At 49.2% G+C, this 12,495-nt stretch overlaps 1 protein-coding gene across 7 annotated transcripts in view; it reads left to right on the top strand.

The window, feature by feature from the left end:
• Nucleotides 1-12,495, top strand: part of HSPG2 (heparan sulfate proteoglycan 2) — a 215,202-nt gene that overhangs the window by 144,555 nt on the left and 58,152 nt on the right. For 5 of the 7 annotated variants that reach the window (XM_053401046.1, XM_053401042.1, XM_053401043.1 and 2 more), the window contains 7 exons: nucleotides 1,342-1,452; nucleotides 1,827-1,927; nucleotides 3,626-3,806; nucleotides 4,860-4,919; nucleotides 5,295-5,417; nucleotides 6,614-6,766; nucleotides 8,133-8,275. In XM_053401046.1, coding sequence (XP_053257021.1) covers nucleotides 1,342-1,452; nucleotides 1,827-1,927; nucleotides 3,626-3,806; nucleotides 4,860-4,919; nucleotides 5,295-5,417; nucleotides 6,614-6,766; nucleotides 8,133-8,275 — 872 coding nt within the window. The remainder of the gene's footprint in view (nucleotides 1-1,341; nucleotides 1,453-1,826; nucleotides 1,928-3,625; nucleotides 3,807-4,859; nucleotides 4,920-5,294; nucleotides 5,418-6,613; nucleotides 6,767-8,132; nucleotides 8,276-12,495) is intronic. The other 2 variants (XM_053401047.1, XM_053401044.1) reach the window with 1 other exon arrangement.

Here is a 12,495-nt window from a genome sequence, read left to right as displayed (position 1 = left end):
AAACAGCATCCCCAGTTTGACTCTTCCAGAGAGGAGAAAGAGGGCGACAGTTTAGATTTACAACAGGAATTTGAGGGACGTCGCAGCTCAGTGGCAGATGAGGCGAAAAGTTGGGAAATAATGTGAGAGGAGGAGGTGGAAGAGGAAGCGCCAGGGGGGCGACAGCTGATGGACACAGTGTCTTTAGAAAGCATTCCAGACTTCCCCTCCCAGAACCCGGCGAACCTTGAAAGTAGGGGAGCAAAGAGCTCAAAGGCAGAGGTTATGTAGCAGCACCCATAGAAGTGACAAATGAGGAAGTGGGAGAGATGGGGGGTGGAGATTCACTCGGGACACCGCCATTATCCAAGAGGCTAGGCTCTATAGCCTCTCTCTGTAGATACAGAATAAAAAGTGGACGGCAAGGAACATCTCCTCGTCTCTGTACGTTCCTAGGCAACCAGCCGGGAGTCGCTGGCAGCAGCCTGACAGTTACCATCAGGGTTTCGGGGGGGGGGAGCTGTCTCTCCTTTCCTGGCTTGGTAAATGAGTAAATGCTGAGCTACCTTCATTCATACACTGACTTGGTGGAGAATTGTGTTTGTCTCCCCCCCCTCACTCACCATAAGAGCCTTCTGTACAATATGTACAATTTTTCTGGCAAAGGGTGTTTAAGGAGAAAACAGAAACCACTGGGTTAAAGCTGACCGAAAGTCCAGAGGTAGCATTATTATCCATTTACAATGGGGTGGAAGGTTCACAGGCTATGAAGGACTTGCTCACAAATTTATTGACAGCTGCACGCATTATGATAGCTAGGAAGTGGAAGGGGCAAGCAGGATATAAAATGGAAGGATGGTATAAAGAGGTGTGTGGGATATAGCTTTGAATGATAAATTGACATGTGACATTAAGGTAAGATGGGGACTATGCAGGAGAAATGACTTTGAAGATATACGGAGGGTGCTTGTAGAATTTGTACTGTTAAAACGGAAAGGGGTCTAACCATCGCAAGAGGTGTTGAAATTTTGGGAGGTTGGATAGTTACAATGGAACGGTCTCTGTGGTGGGGTGCACATTTTTATTCTTATATAACAACAACAACAACAACAACAACAACAATTTATTTATACCCTGCCCATCTGGCTGTGCTTCCCTAGCCACTCTGGGCACTTCACAACAGAATATTAAAAACATGATAAGTCATCAAACATTTAAAACTTTAATAGCCTTCAGATATGATTATTACTTTGAATAATAATAATAATAATAGGAGAAAAGAAGGGCCTGCAGGGGGGTTGGACTAGATGACCCCTGGGAAACCTTCCAGCTCGTCTCCATCTCCCTTGATTTCCTCCCCAGGACTGGAGCTCCACTTCCCCAACATCCAGCCCTCCGAAGCCGGCGTCTACATCTGCACATGCCGGAACCCGCAGTTCAGCAATGCCAGCCGTGCCGAGGTGGTCGTCACAGGTGAGACACGCCTTCTTGCTAGGAGTGAACTTCCTTCGCTGGGAAGAGCTTGTAAAGGTGCAGAGCTTGAGATTGGGGCAGGAAGGGGTGGGTGCTGATTGATGGGAGCCGCAGGAGTCGAGAGGGCTGTCTGCTATTTAGCATAACTCCTCCCAGCCCACTAAACGGACCACGTCCGAGGCTCCCTTTGCTGCCAAAGGCTGGCGGAAATGGGCAAGCTTGCCAGCGATGGCACCTGGTGCATTTCCTTGGGGAGAGGATTCCGGAAACGGGGCTGGGGAGAGGAAGCGGGACAGCATCCAAGGAAGGGCACGGATCTTGGCAAGGAGAAGGCCAGGAGGGAGTCTTTTGCACATCTCTCTCTGCTTCTGCAGAAGGCCCCAGCAAGCCCATCACTGTGACCGTGGAGGAGCAGAAGGTGCAGAGCGTGAGGCCAGGGGGAGACGTCACCTTTGTCTGCACAGCCAAAAGCAAGGTGAGTCCCTTTGGCCTTTGTGTGCTCATTTGCTTGCTTGCGTTCCTATACGTTTTGCTTCAAAGAGCTCCAGGTGGCACACACGGTTCTCACCCTTCGTCATTTAATCCCCACGACAACCGTGAAATGGGAGGCAGCGACAGGCCCCCAGTGAACTTTGAGGCCAAATGGGAGGATTTGAACTCCAGGTCCTACTTCAGGGGAGCGGGGTGGATGTCACGAGCCCCCACCCCCCTGTGTAAAAGTTAAAGGTTGCATTCAACCAAACAATCCTCATTCCGCACTTGTAAGAATTGTCAGGAGCTCGTCCTACACTTGAGTAGGAGCCAGGTAGAGACATATGCCCGACTGGCATGTTGTCTCCCTCCTGGTTGTTCATTCGGGAGCTTCAAAAGCTTTCTTCTGCCCGAACATCACAGCGACCGATGCCAACAGACGTCGGCACACTTAGGGATCCACAGAGTCTTTGCATCATGCATAACAGACCTCAGCAACTCAGCATTTTGGCTAATCTACTTTATTTACATATAAACACACACGGAGCACTGCAACATGGCTCCCTCTCTCTCTAACATCAGACAGCAGGGAGAGTGAACAAAGGACAATAGTCCCACTTCACGGAACACAGTAACACAAACATCCTGTCTCTGTCACTTCCCACTCTGTGGAGTCAAAACATATACCGTCATGTGATAGACAACAATCCCATGACTGCAATCATGGAGCAGGAATTCTAACAAGAAATCAGCTTTTTAATGTGACAGCACTTGTACTTTGCAATTCCCTGCCTATTGACATCAGGCAGATGCCGTTGCTGTGCCCTTTTTGGCACCTGCTAAAAGCATTTTTGTTCAGGCAAACCTCACCAGACATGTCAAACTTTATGTGTGTTTTAGTTCTTTTTAGCTACTATTGATTTGGCACTGTGGTCTAAACCACTGAGCCTCTTGAGCTTGCTGATCGGAAGGTCGGCAGTTCAAATCCCCGCGACGGGGTGAGCTCCTGTTGCTCTGTCCCAGGTCCTGCCAGCCTAGCAGTTTCAAAGCATGCCGGTGAAAGTAGATAAATATGTAGCTCTGCAGCGGGAAGGTAAACTGTGTTTTCATGCGCTCAGGTTTCCGTCACGGTGTCCCGTTGCGCCAGAAGTGGTTTAGTCTTGCTGGCCACATGACTCAGAAAGCTGTCTGTGGACAAACGCCGGCTCCCTCAGCCTGAAAGTGAGATGAGCGCCGCAACCCCATAGTCGCCTTTGACTGGGCTTAATCGTCCAGCGGTCCTTTACCTTTTTAAAAAATACCTTGAATATTCTTACATACATGTTTATGTTTCCAATGGAGAGTTCTAATATTTCCTTCCATATTTTTCTTAAACCACTTGTAGAGGTTTTCTTATAATCAAGCGACATACAAATTTCATTCAATTAAAAAAAAACATTGAAAGAAATGTCCGTATACATGTTGCATGTTGAAAAACAAATTCTAGTATGAAAGTGCGCATTAAAAACAAATGTGCATTGTTATTATTTTTATCATCATCATTACTATTATTCTCATTATCATCGTTTAATTTATTACTCATATCTCTGTTGTCAAAAGCGGGGGGGAGGAGGGGGAGGCTGGTAGAGAGGTAACTCTACCTGTTGAAAAGCTGCCTGTCTTTGGAGTCCCAACTCTCTCTTCCCCTGGCTGCCCACCCCAGTCTCCTGCCTACACCCTGGTATGGACACGCCAGAACAATGGGAAGCTGCCCAGCCGGGCCATGGACTTCAACGGGATCCTCACCATACGCAACGTCCAACCAGAGGATGCGGGGATCTACGTCTGCACAGGGTCCAACATGTTCGACATGGACGAAGGAGTCGCCACCCTCTACGTGCAAGGTAGGGACGGAGAAAGGGGGCTGCATGCTCAAGGTGCTCCGAGGCTGCAGGCACCGCCGGATCGTGGCTAAACACCAACACCCAACGCTCACCCACCTGGCCACTCTCGTAGCCCTGGGCACACGGCATCTGAGCACGCTCGCCTCTGCCAAAATGTCACGAAAGACGGCTCCCACCTGTTGCTTCTTGGGGGTAATGGGAGTTGGGGTTTCAGGCGCTGGGATCAGAGAGGTCCATTCACCCCCTTTCTCCTGCTCGGAAGCCAGGAGAGCCTCTGCCAGTCAGTGCAGATGATACTGAGATGGAGGGGCTCCGTAGAAGACCGCTCTCTGCGGTCCCGGCTCTGAAGGGAAGGGTTTGCTTGGCATGCAGAAGGTCCCACGTTCCATCCTGGGCTGCGTCTCCAGGTACGGCTGGGGGTAAGGATCCTCATCTGAAAACTTGGAGAGCTGCTGCCAACCAGTGTAGACAATACTGAGCTAGGTGGACCTTAACGTAGATCCTGTTTCTGACTTTCTCAGTACCATGGGGACCAGAGGCTTTCTTTAGTTTTAGTGTGAGGCAGTAGCTCTTCGGCAGAGCTGCTGCTTTGCATGCAGAGGGTCCCTTGTTCAGCCCCCCAACATACCGTATTGACCCGAATACAAGCCGCACCCACAAATAAGCCGCACCTTTAAAATTCAAGAAGGGGGAGGAGAAAAGAAAGACAATACCCGAATATAAGCATCTCCCTTAAAATTCCGCAAGCATTCACACCAATAAATGGCAAATGTAGAAGGAAATCCTGCACCGTTACCGTAAAAGCCAGTTTCTGTAAAGTCATGAATTTAAGCCTCGCTTTAACTTTTCACGATCAGAATTTGGGGGGAAAAGGTGTGGCTTATATTCAGGACAATATGGTACATCTCCAGGGACAATCCATTTCTGATCCACTAGGCAAGGAGCTCTAGCTCTGGAAAACAGTCCCTTGGGTGCCCGGGGGTCCTTACCATTGGCCAGGCCCTCCTCCTCCTCCCTGGGCCTGGTTTTCACGTCCCTCTCCCTCGCCCACAGCTCCGTCCAAGACCCAGATGTTCTACGGACCTGTAGAAGTGGTGGAAGGCCACAGGCCCTGTAAGTCGGTTTTGGCCCCCACTTGCATGCCCCATTGTCCATCGCTGCAAGGTTTCAGTTTCATTCCCCCATGCTGTAGTCCTATCCACCTCTTTCTCCTCCTCTTCTGCATGGGTTTTGATGGCATGGTGACGGGTTGTTGACACTCCTGTTTTCTACACCCACCCTGCGCTACAGTCATCAGCATCACACATACTTCATGTCTAGAGTGACATCCATGTGCTCGTGCATGGCTCGGTTCCTTTCCTGATTCTTTGGGGTATTGAGGGCACAGCATACGAGCCTTTCTCGATTCGTGTTCTGAAATTGCCACTGGCATGGACTCTCCACCCTGGCTTCCCAGAGCCGCCTTGAACTTTCCTCTCCCCAATTTAGCTGGACCCGCAGTGCACCCCATGGCCACCATTGAGCCCTCGCAGCTGAGCGTCCAGCCAGGACAAGCGGCTGAGTTCCGCTGCATCGCTACCGGGAGCCCAGAGCCCACGGTGGAGTGGATTGGTAAGCTTCCTGCTAGGTGACGCCGTGGCCCCTGTCTCCAAAAAGTCACCTTCCGTCGGGCATCCCCAGGAATTCTCCAGGGGACTTGGACTTGTAAAAGGGTATAAGAGTATTGGGAAGTGATCCATAACAAATTGGGGAAAAAATAATAACTCCTCTCTCTCCTCTGAGAACCAGCGTGGTGTGGTGGTTAAGAACGGTGGTGTTCTGGTTCCGTGGGTTACCCGAGAGGCGAGGTCCAAGTCTGGTCCGTGGTCAAAGCTACAACATGGAGGCAGTCCATAATAGCTGAAGCTGGGTGCAGGGCAGGGAGTCGGGTGAAGTCATGAACTCTGGCAGAAGATCAGGACAGGGTTCAGGCAGGAACTAGCAACCAACAATGTTGCTCCTGCAACTTGGGACCAGGGCTGGCTGGCTTTTATCTGCCCCGAGGCATAGGGCGGCCCCGATCCTCCGGTGACTCGCCTCTCCTGGCCTGGAGGTGAGCACTCCTCCTGCGGGAACTTAGTTCCCTCCACCTCTCTGCCCTGAGCCTCTGCAGCTCAGGAGAGGCTGGAGGGTTACTGGACCCAGAGGCAACCTCAGCTTCCTCTGACAGGGCTGAGAGTGGAGCACCTGCAGGCAATGGGTCCTCCATCACCTCAGGAGCCAGAGCAGACTCAGCTGGTACCTGCACCTGAGGATCCAGCACAGGTGAGGACCCTTCAGGCTCATGCCCCAGCCCCGGCTCAGCTGGTTCTGGAGGCGAGGAATCTTGTGCAGGCTGGGATCCCTCAGGTTCAGCATCCGAGTCCAAATCCCAGGCCATCACAGATGGAGTCGTAATCTGGTGAACTGGGTTCGATTCCCCGCTCCTCCACATGCAGCTGCTGGGTGACCTTGGGCTCGTCACACTTCTTTGAAGTCTCTCAGCCCTACTCACCTCACAGAGTGTTTGTTGTGGGGGAGGAAGGGAAAAGGAGATTGTTAGCTGCTTGCAGGCATGGCCAAACTCAGCCCTCCAGATGTTTTGGGACTACAATTCCCATCATCCCTGACCACTGGTCCTGTTAGCTAGGGATGATGGGAGTTGTAGTCCCAAAACATCTGGAGGGCCAAGTTTGGCCTTGCCTGCCTTAAAGGGAGTGAAAGGCGGGATATCAAGTCCAAACAACTCCTCCACCTCCTCCTCCTCCTCTTCTTCTTCTCTCTATCAGGTGGACAAGGGGGCGTCATCTCCTCCAAAGCCGTCATCCAGGGTGGGATCCTGCGCTTCCCGGCAGCGGAGCCTTCCGACGAAGCCCAGTATTTGTGCCGCGTGCGGAATAGCGCCGGACAACATATGGCCCGTGCCTTCTTACAAGTACACAGTACGTTGTGCCCGGGAGAGAAGTGGGTGGCACGCCATCCATTTGACCCGTCTCTGGGGGTGCCGAATGTGCCCCTGCAGGAGGACACAGCCCGCCTGCTCCTGGGTCAGGCCAAAGGGAGCCCACCCGGTTCAGCCACTGATAACGTTGTCTTCCTCCATGTGTCTAATCTTCTTTTAAAGTCACCCAAGTTGGTGGGGAGTCTGGAGCTAGCACTGCTGATAATATTATCTAGTGGTGGGCAGAGAAAGGAAGCCCTTTTTCTCTCGCCACTCTGGCTTCATTGACAGAAAGGGGAGCCATCAGGGTGGTTAAAAATAAATGATTAAAAATAAATAAATCGGTTTTTAAAAAAAATCCCAAAAATCAGATTTCTTTTTATTTAAATCAGATTTTTAAAATAAAATACTTTCGGAGGAAAAAACCTTTCTAAAGATAGTTTTCCAGTTATGTTACATTATAGTCCAAAGGCTATTCCTCAGGAAGTGAGGATTTGTTTTAAGTTTTTCATGTGTGCTAAAACTCAGTTGTTTAACCACATCAGTTAACAACCATGGATGCATCTGCTATAATGTTATTATTTTAGTTAAATAAATTGTTTAAATTGTTATTAAGGAAATGATTATTTTTCTCCTTCTGATAAAGTACAGCAGAAAAGTTGTCCAAATATAAACGGTTAACTTATTAAACCTCACAATAATTTCATCGTTATCGGTCTATGTATTTCTAATAGCAGTTCTTTCCCCCCTAAAAAAATGTGTAGGGGGTACTCTCATTTTGACTCAAGAAAATCACCATTTTATAGTTCAAATCAGGAAAAATAAATACAGTAAATGGACAAAGATTCACAAAATATTTAGGGGTATGTGTACCCCCAGGGAAAAAAGCACTGTCTAATAGTATAACCAAATCAGTAATTTTTGATATAACTGTAAAAACTACTCTGATAATTTATTATTCCAAAAATGAAACCTTCATTTGGTTCTCAATATTAAGATGATACCAACAAGAATGAGTCTTTCTATTTAAAAAAAAAAGATTTAAATTGGAAATAGGCAAACTCGGCCCTCCAGATGTTTGGGGACTACAACTCCCATTATCCCTGACCACTGGTCCTGTTAGCTGGGGATGATGGGAGTTGTAGTCCCAAAACATCTGGAGAGCAGAGTTTGCCTATGCCTGATTTAAATCAAGTCTTACTGACTAGTGATTTAAATCTATTTGATTTAAATCAAATCCACCCTGGCAGCCATCTCTGTCAAGTATCTTGGGGGGGGTCTCTCCCTTTCCTAGGCCAGGTCAAGAGGGGCTGGGGGGCAATTGGAGGGGAAGAGGTGGGCTCACCTGCCGCTCTGCTCTTCCTCAGGTGCCAGCATCCCGCAAGTGCAGGTGAGCCCAGAACGGACAGAGGTCCACGAAGGGAGCACCGTGAGGCTCTACTGCCGAGCAGGAGGCTCCCCTGCTGCCACCATCACCTGGGAAAAAGAAGGAGGCCGCTTGCCCCCACAGGTGAGTCTCGGAAGAATAGGGGGCGATGGGCTTCTCTAGGCCTCCCCACCACTGAAAATGTCAGTGTTGAAGAGGATTCAAGGAGGAGCGGGAAAAGGGGCCCAGGATGGGAGAGGCAGATGATGTTAGCTGGAAGCCGTCCCCTCTGCTCCAAAATAAAAGCCCTAACAATGCTTCATCTTAGGGTTGTCTGCCCTTACTCAGCCGTGAAGCAAAGGCACTCTGCACGTGCCTAAGGCTACTCTTGTTCCTCGCTACTCCTTCGCATAGAAGCCAGCTCTACACATTTGCAAGTGGTTGTGCTCGCCTAGTTGCATGTTTCGGTGAGCGTGTACGCAGGACCCCAGGCGGGGCACACTTTTGAGAAGTTACAGTAGGGGCGTTCGCACGTTACATTGAACCAGTGTACCATCTGAGTACCTGTTATAAGAAAAAACTTCTCCTTTTCCCTTCTGGGGTTCCCAGGAGCCCGTATAGAGTCCTTAAGTGGGTTCCCTATCAGCAGGAGAAAATAACAGAGGCCAGCCAGAGAATATTGAGAAGCAAAGCGGCTAGTAAGCCTGATCTTTATCCAACTGTTGCAACAGGGTCCCCTGCTCATCCCACGCAGGAGGGAGGAGGAACCCAGAACAATGGTGCGCAAGCCCCTATAAAGAGTTTTGAAATTGCCACCCTGTAGATCAAGACCACGACCTAAAACATCATACATACATCATAGAAGGAGGCAATCTTCAGCAGAAATCCTGTTTGCCAGGATACCTGACAGTGGTCACCAATTGCTTTACTTAGGTAGCCAAGCCATTCTTTTGTGATGGTTAATAGTTTAGTTCCCGAGTCCAAGTTACAGGCTTGCCCTATTAATACACAAATACACCCTTAAGACAGGATTTGTAAGCAAAAGGCTTTCCCCATTTTCCTCCTTTACTGCAGAGGAATATTTGAAGTCACTGGGAGAGTTAAAATGGCTTCAGGATTGCTCTCCTGTACTATTTCAGACACATGGTTTATATATTATATATTAAATGTATTTTAATATTTTGTTGGAAGCTGCCCAGAGTGGCTGGGGAAGCCCAGCCAGATGGGCGGGGTGTAATTTATTATTATTATTATTATTATGTTTGCCTTGTACATTTATGAACATTCAGGTTATATTTGAGACCTTAGAATTCTTATAACACTGTGTTCCCAAATACTTGAGCTGTACAGCCTGCCCAGCATCCCATCCTTCGCTGACTTTGTCACTGTTCGAGTTTTGTCTCCTGGAATTTGTGGGGGCTTGTTCCTGGCAGGGATCCAGGCCAGGGCTACGAGATCCTTCCTCCCTTCCTTCACTCTCTTCGTCTTCCTTCTGTCTCCTCCGGGCTCCCCCCTCCTGCTCCCTTCCTCTCTTTCTTTCTTCCTCATCCCCCGGATAGGCTCTCTCCGTCTTTGGCTTCTTCCACTTCCAAGGTGACAGCCTGGAGGTTCTCCAGCGGCGGATCCAGGAGCTCCAACAGGTAGCCCTCTGCACTAGCCTCTCCTTGGCCTCTTTCGCTTTCCCCTCCATTTCCTAGCTGATTTCTGTCTCTTTGTTCCTTCCAACTAAGCATACTCAGAGTAGAGCCATTGGAACCAATAGACCTAAGTTGGTTATGTCCTTTAACTTCAGTGGGTCTATTCTGAGTAGGGCTAGCACTGGACACAATCCCCGCCTCTCCATTTTACACTTCCTGTCCTTCTGGTTCTCCGGCAAGAATGGGCAGATTTGTCCGTTTCAATTTGTCATTTTTCCAGTTTTTAAGTTCAGTTCTCTACATCAGTTTGTAATTTATTTTTTAAAGTCCACATTAAAAATCATCAGTATTTTAGTGCAGATTTCTCCCAATACAGTCATACCTTAGAAGTCAAACAGTATCCGTTCCGGAAGTCCTGTTCGACTTCCAAAATGTTTGAAAACCAAAGCTCGGCTTCTGATTGGCTGCAGGAAGCTCCTTCAGCCAAACAGAAGCCATGGAAGCCCCATCGGACATTCGGGAGCCAAAACGTTCGAGAACTACCGTAATTTTTGCTCCATAACACACAGTTTTTTCCTCCTAGAAAGTAAGGGGAAATGTCTGTGCGTGTTATAGAGCGAATGCCTATGGATGGCGGGGGGATCTGCTGCAGTCGTGAGCAGTCCATGGCTCACTTTGAAACAGCAAAGCGGGTGTAAGCGGCTCCTGTCCGGTTGGCTGTTTTAAAACAACCCTGTGCTCTCTGTCCCTCTCTCCTCCCCACTGAGCTCACTAAATAGCAGCAAAGCTTTTCAGCGAGCCGAGCCGGGAGGAGGGAGAGAAGCAGAGTGGGAGAGGAGAGGAGCCGCTTACACGAGTGTAAGCGGCGAGCTGAGCCGGGGAGGAGGGAGAGAAGCAGAGCCTGCTTGTTTTAAAGGAGCAAAGCGGGAGAGGAGAGGAGCCTTCTCCCCTTATACCCCTCTTCTGCATTATTAACAGCATCCTTCTCCACCCACCCCACGCGTGTTCCTTTTCCCTTGAGTGCTTTTCCTTCCCTCCCCACTTAAAACGTGGTTACAAAGCACGGATTCACATGGATCCTCAGGATTTTTGCACTGGGTCACCCCACATTCACCATCAGATCACATAGCATGTCCATGGCTACAGCCTACACCAAAAAACACACACGCACCCACTGTTTCATGGGGCCGCAATGGCGCAAAAACGTGGTTACAAGCACGGATCCACATGGATCCTCAGGATTTTTGCATTGGGCTACCCCAAACTCACCGTCAGATCACATGTCTGTGGCCACAGCATGGACCACAAAAATCATACATCCACTGTTTCGTTTAGAATACTTTTTTCTTGTTTTCCTCCTCTAAAAACTACGTGCGTGTTATGGTCAGGTGCGTGTTACAGAGCGAAAAATACGGTAAGCTGTTTGAAAACCAAGGTACGACTGTACACCCTTTTTTAAAAAAAAAAGCAGTTTGGTCTAAATTGCACATTTTTGCAAAGCAATAATTTCCCTAATGCAGTGCATTTTTGTACATTGTTTTCAATCATACATGCAGCTGTAGCCTCAATTTAGGCTAGTGTGCGTGTTTTTATATATACTGCTTAGCTGGACAGCTGCACTGCGAAATTCGGAGGCGTGCGTACTTTGATGGGTGGTTGCATGCTGGGCTGTGTCCAACTTAAGTTCTCCTCAGAGCAGACCCTGTGAAATTGACGAACCAGAGTTAGCCCTATCCATTCACTGGGTCTGCTCAGAGTGGCACCAGCACTGGGTACAACCCAACTTTTAGTAATAAGCCAATTAAGTTCACCTTTTAAATGTGAACGGGATTGAATTCTGCTCCACATTTATTCTCCGGTGGGGAGGAAAGAGGTCCATTCTCATCCTGCCATCTGCCCCAGGCCTTCCTCACACATCTACCCCTCCTGAAACCACAAGCCACAGGGCTTATGTGGAATGTCTGTGTTCTCCACCAGTTGCAGCTTCAAGAGGGAAATGGGGCTCAATGTCCCTGTCCCTCCCCCATGACTGGGGGTAGGTAACCTGGTCTTCTCCACAGACCCTCTGTCCCCAACTCTGCCCTCATCACAGTCAATCAGGACTCCAAGGTGGATGTTTCCCTTCCCCCTGACCTGTCTAACATTAATCTGTTTGTTTGCTTGCTTATTTGGATAGAGAGGTTTTTATCAGACTTCTTTCTCTCTCCAAAACTGAGCTGTCCGAAGCAGCTGTTTGCTAAGCTTTGGACTCCAACTCAGCCCCATGCTCCCATCAGCCCCAGTGCCATACAGCTGAGCTGAATGGGGCCGACTGGGTGTTGGAGTATAAAGTGTCTGGAAGGCAGTATGCTGGGGCCAATTGAGCAAACACCACAATCGGCTGATAGCATCACTTCACGGAAAAGCAAACTGAATCCTTCAAATGCATTTGTGGAGACGGCCCTTTGCTCAGTCACCATCAGATGCTTGCTGTGGTTTAAAGGTAAAGTGACCCCTGACCAATAGGTCCAGTCGTGGCCAACTCTGGGGTTGCGGCGCTCATCTCGCTTTACTGGCCGAGGGAGCCGGCATACAGCTTCCGGCATGTGGCCGGCATGACTAAGCCACTCCTGGCAAACCAGAGCAGCGCACAGAAATGCCGTTTACCTTCCCGCCGGAGCGGTACCTATTTAACTACTTGCACTGACGTGCTTTTGAACTGCTAGGTTGGCAGGAGCTGGGACCGAG

This window comes from Podarcis raffonei, chromosome 8 (assembly GCF_027172205.1).
Source record: "Podarcis raffonei isolate rPodRaf1 chromosome 8, rPodRaf1.pri, whole genome shotgun sequence".
NCBI classification, from domain to species: domain Eukaryota; kingdom Metazoa; phylum Chordata; class Lepidosauria; order Squamata; family Lacertidae; genus Podarcis; species Podarcis raffonei.
This window is presented reverse-complemented; position numbering and strand designations above follow the sequence as displayed.